This window comes from Belonocnema kinseyi, chromosome 4, assembly GCF_010883055.1.
Source record: "Belonocnema kinseyi isolate 2016_QV_RU_SX_M_011 chromosome 4, B_treatae_v1, whole genome shotgun sequence".
Taxonomy (NCBI): Eukaryota; Metazoa; Arthropoda; class Insecta; order Hymenoptera; family Cynipidae; genus Belonocnema; species Belonocnema kinseyi.
The window spans coordinates 92,799,062-92,809,897 of NC_046660.1; the positions used below are offsets into that span (position 1 = coordinate 92,799,062).

The 10,836-nt window shown below is 33.0% G+C and overlaps 1 protein-coding gene across 1 annotated transcript; it reads left to right on the forward strand.

Annotated features, from left to right (window-relative positions):
- The first annotated feature begins 214 nt into the window (after positions 1–214).
- Positions 215–10,836, forward strand: LOC117171196 (membrane-associated protein Hem). The gene is made up of 4 exons (XM_033358275.1): positions 215–327; positions 396–1,034; positions 3,962–6,014; positions 8,935–10,836. The coding sequence occupies exons 2-4, from the start codon at positions 552–554 to the stop codon at positions 9,765–9,767; spliced, it is 3,369 nt and encodes a 1,122-aa protein (XP_033214166.1). The 5' UTR covers positions 215–327; positions 396–551; the 3' UTR covers positions 9,768–10,836.

Genomic DNA, 10,836 nt, shown 5'->3' on the forward strand with positions numbered 1-10,836 from the left:
ATCGTAAAAAAGTGAATAAGTTTTAGTGAACCAATTGAGCAATAGCAAATCTTTGCCAATAGTATTTTTTTTTCTCGAAAAGCAGTTACCGACCGTAGGAAAATATTTAATATGCAGGCCAACCAACAGTGGGAGCAGAATTTCACCATTTTTAGGGAAATTTCTTATTGTATCGACTCCGGTTGGTTATTCTGCTAGTGTAAATGCCAGGATCTAGGATGTCATTTGCTTCGGATTTCACGTCGTATAATCAAAGCAATCAAAGTTTTGCGGTTTATAGTGCTTCTCATGTCAGCGTTTTCTGGGATCCGTTGTGCAATAAAATTGGTACGTTTCCAGTAATCAGTGATTCATTTCCTACATTTAATTAACCTCGCAATGCGCTATGTTTTCAGGCGATCGAACCTCCGCAAAGGTTTAGCCATTTTCGGTAAAAGCAGGAACTCGGGGTGGGGCATTCCTGTGACAGGAAACCGTAGACTGAATCAAACCTCTAATCATGACAATATCGTGAGTATTTAAATCTCGATAGAAAAGAGAAAATAGCAATTATGGCACGGCCCATCGTTCCTAGCCAGCAAAAGCTGGCTGAGAAGCTGACTATTTTAAACGATCGTGGAATCGGTATGCTCACACGCATTTACAACATAAAGAAAGCCTGTGGCGATGCTAAATCTAAACCTGGATTCCTATCCGACAAATCGTTGGAGTCTTCTATTAAAACGATTGTCAGAAAGTTCCCCAACATTGATATTAAAGGATTGCAAACTATCACAAATCTAAGGAACGAGATTATAAAGTCGTTGTCCTTGTATTATTACACATTCGTCGACCTCCTGGACTTTAAAGATAATGTTTGTGAACTATTAACAACTATGGATGCTTGTGGAGTTCACATGGATATCACGATTAATTTCGATTTGACAAAAGGCTATCTGGATCTAGTTGTTACCTATGTCAGTTTAATGATCCTACTTTCAAAAGTGGAGGATCGAAAAGCAGTTCTTGGACTCTTTAATGCTGCTCACGAAATGGTAGGTTCATTTTCTATGCTTAATTTACTTCAGGCACTTAATTTCCATTTTTTTTTAATATTACATTTTCTACTAATCATTACAGTATTTAAAAGGAAAGGTAGTGGCTACTTTACAACTCCATTCAAGTTATATTTATCAAAAAATTCATCTAATTTTTGTAACGGTCCCTTACATTTACACCTATCGTATATAGTACCAGTGCAACATAACCACATTTTTCGTTTTTGAGCTAATGAAATTATAATGCAGAAAATAAGTTTAAGTACTATTCACTCACCAAGGCTGGCATTTTGATGTTGAAAACTAAGTTATCCTAAGTATGAAGATTTTCACGTTCCAAAGTCATTGGCCACTGCACAACATTTTTTTTTAGATTTTCATTGTCTGTCCTAAACAACTGCACTTGTGAATATAATAGCTCAACACAAATCGAAGTAAATGTAACTTTTTTGACCATTTATGCATTTTTCGTCAAAATCACAACCTGTTCACCATTTAGCAAGTGAGACCGAAAATAAACGTACGATATCCAAATTTTCAAGGTTAAAGTGTTCAGAAAATTAATGATTTATTAATGATGAAGATGTCGATTCTCAATGTTAAAAATCATTCTAAATATTTCCTTCCAATATTTGTGACTGTCAAAGTTATTTTATTTTTTTATTAATAATTAAGTAAAGCGTATTAACTTTCCGACAATGTATTCCAATGTCTAAAATGATTAAATATTTCAGAAAACGAATATGGCTATAAAAAGTTTGCAAAAAAAGAACCGACTTTTAAATATGTATACTATTTTGATATTCAACATCAAATTTCGCATTTCTATTTAACTGTAAACCAAAATAATTCAACAGAGGCAGCAAATCGAAAAAACTGCGATAAATTTTGAAATTTTAGAAAGCCGGCATGCGAGGTTAGAAAGAATTGCCGCCGCAAAACTCGGAAAACGCATGTGGGGTAGATGTCAAAAACGATTAATTGAGGAAATATTTTAAAGTATATTCGCGAAAGGCCCGAGTAGTCAATTTTTAAAAATTAAGAGCACACTTTAATTCACACGTTTTTAAAGAAAATAACTGGACCGAAGTGACCGCTGCGGACAACAATGTTTAACTAACAAAATAGCGACTGTCAATTCTAATTTCGATTGTTAATGTGAAAAACCGCTATGCTCTACAAATGCTGTCAAATCAACGCTGTTTCCATCATTTTTACAAGTCGAAATCAAACCTGATAAAACAATTCACAAATAAGTGGAAAAATAATTACGTCAAATTTCAAAATTGGGCGAGAATCGTTAGTTCGAGGTTAGAAAAAAGTAAGGCCGCGGAGACATTAATTAGCCACATATTTTGCATTACTGTCTTGAAAACCCCGAATTATCAATATGCGATATTTAAACTCACTTTAATCAGGGCGATTAAAAATTGCGACCGCCAAATTCGATTGTCATCGTTGAAAACCGTTGTACATATTCCTGAAAAAAATTTACTTAGGCTTTTTTTCGTTTTGATTAATAATTAATTAAGTGTAATCGTATTTCCGAAGATTGATTCAAATAAATATATTTGAATATGTAGTTTTCGGCAAATAACTGCAAAAGAAATGGCGGCAAATCGACATGTCTCCATAATTTTTTCAAGTTTGAATGTGTCAAATCTGTGTTTGCGAAAAATTAATCTATTTTTAATCGTTCGCAATATTTCGTATATATATGCTAAAAATTGGTAAAAGAATTAACCAAAAAACTGAAAGGATTTTACTCAGGTGACAAAAAAATGTTAAAATAATCGAGCCAAAATTAGAGATTAGCCGAAACTCGTAGTTTTAGGTTAGAAAAATTGACATCGCGGAGAAATTCATTGGATTGAAAACCCGTAAAGATTTATTAGCGAAATCTTTCCAATTGCTATTGTAGAACACGCGAATAATTAATTTTAGAATGTTAAGCTCACTTTAATTTGCAAACTTTTATTAAAAATCATGAAAGTAGCCCAACTGGTGTTACTCCGACGGACGACAATGTTTAACTGTGTTTAAACAACAAAATGGCGACTGGAAATTCAAATTTCAAATCCTGCTTTTGAAGCCGTTAGTCAGTCTTTATTTTCAATTTTTTAACTTAAGTTTTAAATTGTGAAATAACTAACTTACAATTTCGTAAAATAATTGTTTAAAGAAGTTTGTTACTGTGGATTCAAACTATATATGTGTTAAGACTAATATTATAACGAATATTATAATATTATAACGATGAAAACGAAGCAAATAAAGACAAATAATGTTTTTCTTTAAATACAAAATTATGTAAGAACTAATAATATTCAGTGGGGATTACATTTAATGAAATGTAGTATAAAAACAAGTTTTGTAACATACTTGAAATTTTTATAAATATTATAATTGTAATTATGTTACGCGAATATTTTTTATTAAAGAAGACAGTTTATTACATTTCAAATACAGCACAAATTTAAAAATAGTTTCCGTCTGAGATATTGACCACAGATAAATTATGATGATGTACGACTGTGATATTAACTAATATCAAGATTAAAAAAAAATTCATTTAACATGAGAAACGTCCAATTTGTAACCTACTTTCCTAACAGAAAATTATGTAATTTTCGACAAAATAAATAAATCCACTGACGAGCGCCACCATTATGTACCGAAAAGTTTGGTTCAATTAATTTGACATCTTTCAGACCCTGAAGCAAAAAACAATCCACTAACAACTATTCTACAATAGCTAATTATTTTTAAACAAGCCATATTGTATTTTAATTATGACAAAGTATTTGATATTTGCGACGTAATAAACTACTATGGAATTAGTTTCTAACCTCTGGCGATTGCAATTTTTTTAATTATAATTCCATGAATTAACTTCTTACTTAATAAATACTATATATTTTTAGGTGCATAGCCAATCAGACCAAAGCTTCCCACGCCTGGGTCAAATGATCATGGATTACGACACCCCTCTAAAAAAGCTCTCCGAGGAATTCGTACCACACTCAAAACTACTGAAAAACGCTCTAACTTCCCTATGGCCAATATACCCCGGGAGAAATTTAACTGCCGACACTTGGAGAGCAGATCAAAAACTCAGCCTGGTCGGTAGTCCAGGTCAAATCCTAAAAGCTGCAGCCACCGACACAATGTCCTGCGAGACTCTAAGTTTAGACAGAGTCGAAAGGTGGGTCATCCTTGGCTTCACCCTCTGTCACTCTTTTCTCAGCCAAGAACAGCCTAACCAGCTCTGGACCACAGCTCTGGAATCCGGCTGGGTTCTCGCCCTCTTCAGAGACGAAGTAATTTATATCCACCAATATATCCAATCCTTTTTCGAGGGCATAAAAGGCTATGGCAAGAGAGTTTCCGAGGTGAAAGAATGCTACAACCACGCGATTCAAAAAGCCGGATATCGCCACAGAGAAAGGAGAAAATTCCTCAGAACCGCCCTTAAAGAACTGGGGCTAATTTTAACTGACCAGCCGGGTCTCCTTGGCCCCAAGGTGCTTCTAATTCTAATGGGCCTCTCGCATTCCAGAGACGAAGTCCTCTGGCTTCTCAGGCACAGAGACAATCCTCCGAATCAGGGGAAAGGCAAAGGACGAGGAGGTGAAGACTTGGTTGATAGACAACTTCCCGAGCTACTCTTCCACTGCGAGGAACTTAGAGCGCTCGTCAGAAAATACTCCCAAGTTCTTCAGCGATACTACGTCCAGTTTCTCTCCGGATTTGATGCGCCAGCTCTACATCAGATGATCCAGAATCTACCTGTTTGTCCGGAGGAAGAGGGAGCGATTTTGAGCGACCTGTGCTCGCAGATTGCGAGTCTCACAGTCAAACAAGTGGAGGACAATGAGCTCTTCGACTTCAGAGCCTTCAGGCTCGACTGGTGCAGACTCCAGGCCTACATGTCCATTGCTAAGAGTGGCATGAATCTCATGGACAATAGAGAGCTCGCCTCCTTCATGGATACCGTCGTTTTCCACACGAAGATGGTCGACAATCTAGATGACATACTCGTCGACACCTCCGACCTTTCGATCTTTTGTTTCTACAGCAAGATCTTCGAGGACCAGTTCCACATGTGCCTCGAATTCCCAGCTCAGAATCGATACATCGTGGCTTTTCCGCTTATTTGCAGCCACTTCCAAAGTTGCACACACGAGCTCTGCCCCGAGGAACGTCACCATATCAGGGAAAGGAGTCTGTCGGTCGTGAATATGTTCCTAGATGAAATGGCAAAGGAGGCGAAGAACATCATCACAACGATTTGTGACGAACAATGTAATATGAGCGATAAGCTGCTCGCTAAACACTGCGCAGTTCTCATATCGCAGACTTTGAATCGAAAGAAGAAAGACAAAAACAAGAAGAATATGATCGAGATCCTCAAGCCGGGGATTGAGAGTTACAGAAAAACTAGAGAAGATCTCACGACGATGGATAAATTGCACATGGCCTTGACTGAACTCTGTTATGCTATCAATTATTGTCCTACGATCAACGTCTGGGAATATACTTTTGCACCTAGAGAGTATCTTCATCAGCATTTGGAGAACAGATTTGCACAGGCTTTAGTCGGAATGGTTATGTTCAATCCGGACACTAGCGAAATTGCTAAACCTTCAGAGTTATTCGGCAGTGTTCGAGCCTACATGAATGTTCTGCAGACTGTTGAAAACTATGTGCATATCGACATCACGAGGGTTTTTAATAATGCTTTGCTACAGCAGACACAAACTCTGGACAGTCATGGAGAGAAGACGATAGCTGCTCTTTACACGCAATGGTACTCGGAGGTTTTGCTGAGAAGAGTCAGCGCTGGAAATATTTGTTATTCTGGAAACCAAAGGGCCTTTGTTAGTCTCACTGTCGAGGGAGCGATTCCTTTTAATGCTGAGGAGTTTTCGGACATCAATGAACTTAGAGCTTTGGCGGAACTCATCGGGCCCTATGGTAAAATATATTTTCTAAATTAAAATTTTCAGACGTGACACTACACAAGAAGTTTGATCTTGACATTTTGAATTTCAAACCCATAATTCGAGAATGAATTAATATTTTGTTATGTTCGTGGTCTCATTTAAAAGAGAAGACTTTAAATTTTAATTGAGTGAAGTTTCAAATTTTCCCCATTAACTTTGGTAAAGTATGCAGAAAGTGGAATTTGAGAATAAAAAATTAGTCAAATACGGAAAATAGGTTTTTTTAAAATTCAGGGTGTCTACCTTACCTGGAAAACCTGGCATTGTCAGGTATTTTTTATACACCTGAAGAAACTTGGAAATGTAAGGGATTATTTTTTGAAGTCAGGGTATTTGGTTGAGAGAGTACTTAATTTTTTTTAATTGCAATATTAAATGGAATAACAATGATTGTTCATTTGTAAAAGTATCTTTATATTAACGTATTGGCCTATTTGGTTGAAAACTCGTTTTTTGTTTGTTTGAAATACAGTTTTCTAACCTATTCTAGCTTATTTGTTTGAAAACTCGTTTTTTTTTTTTGTTTGAAATACATTTTTCTAACTAAAATTCAACTGTTTTGTTTTTGGTTTAAAATTGATCGGTTTTAGTTGTAAATTAAAGTTTCTGGTTGAAAATTGATTTATTTTAATGAAAATTCATTCTTTTAAAAAAAATTAAATTACATTATTCTTTATTGAAAATTTTAATCTTCTTTTATTGAAATATCAACTAATAGTTTTTTGCCCCGAATTCATCTTTTTTTAATTATGATTTAATTACTTGATTGAGAGTTACTGTTTTGTTAAAATTTAATTTTTTGTTAAATATTCACCATTTTATTTGAAAATTCATCTCCTGGGTTTAAAAATGAGACAGTTTTTTAAATTCGTTTTTCGGTCGCTTAAAATTAATTTTTTTCATTGAAAATTTAACTTTTCTAGTTGCAATTTTAAATATTTCGTTGGAAATTTTGTTTTGTTTAAAAAGTTCATTGTTTTACTGGAAATATAGCTATTCAATATTTGGTTGTAAAATTGTCTTTTTCAATTCAATATTTTGACTTATTTGGTAGAAATTAATCCTTCTGGGTTAAAAATTAATCCTTTTAGTTGAAACTTTGGCTCTTTGGTTAATACTTAACTTTTTACTAGAAAAACTATTCAATTTTTGATTGAAAATTTATCTTTTTTATTATTAATTATTCATTCAACTTTTTGGTTGAAATTAAAGCTGCTTGGTTCAGTCAAATAAAATTTGTTTTAAAAAGACATGTCTTTTTTTTGTATGGAAAATTGTTTTTTGTATTGAAAATTTAAACATTCCATTTTTGATTGGAAACTGATCTTTTTTAGTTCAAAACTCATTTATTTCAAAATTCATCTTTTTCAGTTGAAAATTAAACTCTTTAATTGCAAATTAATGGGTTTTTTTAAATTATCTTTTTGGTAGAAATTTAATCTTTTTCGCTGAAAATTCAACTACTAAAAATTCATCTATTTTTTTAAGAATCCAAATTCCTTCTTGAAAATTTAGGAATTTGATGCGCTTTAAATTGAATTTGAAATAGTACCCACGTTATTTTTCCCAAACATTTGCACACACATATTTTTTCAGTTTTATTTAATCATTTAATTAATCTAGCGTTCTAAAATATTTATGAATATCTTCTAATATTAATTAAATTCCTAGAATCTAAAAAGCACTATTTATAATAAACTTGCGAAATATTATACATGGAAAAACTTGAGATACCTGGAAAAATTCTGGAATTGTCAGGGATTTTTTTCCAGGATTTGAGAAAACCTTAAATTTGTAATACAGAATATTATTTATAAAACCTGATAAAATCATTCAAATATCAAGAGTTGATGGAATAATTCAAATTGAAATGATAGAAAGCGTTAATTGACTAACTCTAGAATAATTCATTTAAAAGCGTTCAAAAGTATATATCTGATAATTTAAAGCTACAAAAATTGTATTGTTTCAATTTGAGAGCTTTATTGTTTAAAACATTGAAAAATAATTAAAAAATTTTAATTAAATAATTTGTTGATTGTCTCAATTCTCCAAGATTAAAATTTTATTTTCTCAGAATTAAATAATTTCAAATTACAAATTTATATGTAAAAAAATGAACAATTTGAATTTTAAATCTTAACAATTAATCAGTTTTAATTTTAAAGTGTAAAAGTTAAATAAATTAGAATTTTAAGCGCAGAAGGTTTGGCAATTCTTAAAATCTGGTGTGCAAGCATCTGCTGAAATCGTTGAAATCATTAAAAAATTTTGTGAAATCTTTAAAATCCTTTGAGATGTTTATTAAATATTTTTGAAATCTTTAAAATCATTGAAATGTTTCTGAAATATTGTTAACATTTTTGCGAAAACTGTATATCTTGAAAACCATTGAAATCTTGAAAATGTTTTGAAATTTTGGATATCATCGAAATTTTTTTAATGTTTAAAAATGTGTTAAACCTTTTGAAAATCTTAAGTATTTGTTAAATTATTGAAAATTTGATGATATCTTGAAATCCTTAAAATTTTTGTAAAATCTTTCTAATTTTGGTGAAATATTTAAAAATATTTGAGATTTCTTAAGATATTTTGAAATCTTTGTGAAATCCTTGAAATTTTTTGAAGTCTGTGAAATCATTGAACTTTTTGTAAAGTCTTTAAAATCTTTCTAAAATCTATAAAATATTTGAAATTTTTTGAAATCCTCGAGTTCTTTATGAAATTTTTCAAATGTTTTTGAATACTTTGAGAAATTCGTGAAATCTGGTGTACACTCGTCAACCGAGTGATTTGTCCCTCGGTAAGTGCTTTTTGAAATTGAAAGATTTTGAATTAAACAATTTCATATTGAAAGTTGGAAATATTAATTATTTCCATTATTTTTATAGGCATGAAGATGTTAAACGAGACTCTAATGTGGCACATCTCGAGCCAAGTGCAAGAACTAAAAAAACTCGTTGCCGGAAACAAGGACGTGCTGATCGCTCTGAGAACCAACTTCGACAAACCGGAAGTCATGAAAGAACAATTCAAGAGGCTGCAACAAGTAGACAACGTGCTCCAGCGAGTGACAATCATCGGAGTGATCCTGAGCTTCAGACAACTCGCGCAAGCTGCTCTTGTCGACGTCCTCGAAGAACGAATTCCATTTCTACTAAGCTCAATTCTGGATTTCAAACACCATCTGCCGTCAGGCGACCCGATGCGAGTCGTTTCCGAAATGACCTCAGCCGCTGGCCTTACTTGCAAGGTCGATCCCACTCTGACCACAGCCCTCCGAACTCAGAAGGCTGAGGCCGACGACGACGAACATCTTCTAGTTTGTCTTCTGATGGTTTTCGTAGCCGTTTCAATTCCGAAGCTCGCGAGAAATGAAAATTCCTTCTACAGGGCTTCTCTAGAGGGCCATTCAAATAACATTCATTGCATGGCAACTGCAATCAATAATATTTTTGGGGCGCTTTTTACGATTTGTGGTCAGAATGATATCGAGGACAGAATGAAGGAATTCCTTGCTCTCGCTTCTTCTAGTTTGCTAAGATTGGGCCAGGAAAATGACAAGGAAACTACGAAAAATAGGGAGTCGGTGTATCTGCTTCTCGACCAAATTGTCCAAGAATCTCCATTCCTTACGATGGATTTGTTGGAGAGCTGCTTTCCTTACGCGTTGATTCGCAATGCTTATCACGACGTTTACAAGTTGGAACACGCTCAACCTTAAGAAACTATTTTTTTCGAATCCACAGGCCCTTTCGGATGAAAAGAACTTCTCCGGATTTCTTGTTCGTTTTTGTTTTTTTTATCGCATTTGTTTCTTAATTTCTCATAGAGTAAAAGCTAAATAAGAGTAGTTATTTAATAGTCACAAAGTTATTTGATAGTCATAAAGTTGTTCTTCAAAAATCGAAAAATTTTATAGAAATGTTTTCATGTGCTGCGAAAGCAGTGGAACATTTGCGTAATTATTTGCAACTGAAAAAGAGTGCAAAGAATGTACAGTTTTAGTAGATTGTTACGTAATTTTTATAATTTAATTTTGTGCAAAAGTTTCTCTAAAGTCTGAAACTTGAAGTCTGTAATATGCATCAAAATAATTTTATTTTTAATTTATAATTTTTTACGAGCTTAAAAGTATTCTTTCCTGAAAACAAATTCAGTTGAAAACGTAATTCAATATCAAAAATTAAATTTAAGGATATCAGGCGAATGATCAAAACACAAGTCTATATTTTTCCAAACAAGCTAGGATTCTTTTGAATAGTTTTCGAAATATTTAAGGAGAAAATCTTTCATCATATCCAACATTGGTTTACCTATCAGGAATGAATTTTTTTAGTGATAAATGCAAGAGAAAAATCGACTGACTTATCTCAAATGAAAAAATCCACAAAAATTTTCTAACATAAGTGTATGTATAGTAGCTGAAAGAGAATTTTTTTTTTAGTTAGCCCCTTTTTTGATAATATTTTTAGTCGAATCGCAATGTCATGTAGGAATCATAGTATCCAATTGTATACTGCTTTATTTACGGGCTATTTTGTATCTGCAAGTATGGCGATGTGTAAGTGGAACTTTCATTATTATAGAAAAATGGAAGCAAAAGCGTTTAGTTATAAGTTTTACTCCACTATTTGGTATATCAGACTCCTTAAACCTATTATTGAACTCTGGTGTACTTAAATACAGATAGTACTGCATTAATCTCGATTTTTTTATATGTACAATACGATAACTATTTGCAATAGTTTGTAAAATAAATCAAATTAAAGAGCTAAAATTCTTACTCGAAT

Excerpts from the sequence above, each read along its gene's own strand:
- LOC117171196 (XM_033358275.1), top strand. The coding sequence starts at position 552 with ATGGCACGGCCCATCGTTCCTAGCCAGCAAAAGCTGGCTGAGAAGCTG. Across the intron at positions 1,035-3,961 it reads TTAATGCTGCTCACGAAATG|GTGCATAGCCAATCAGACCA; the intron begins GTAGGTTCATTT and ends ATATATTTTTAG. Across the intron at positions 6,015-8,934 it reads GGAACTCATCGGGCCCTATG|GCATGAAGATGTTAAACGAG; the intron begins GTAAAATATATT and ends TTATTTTTATAG.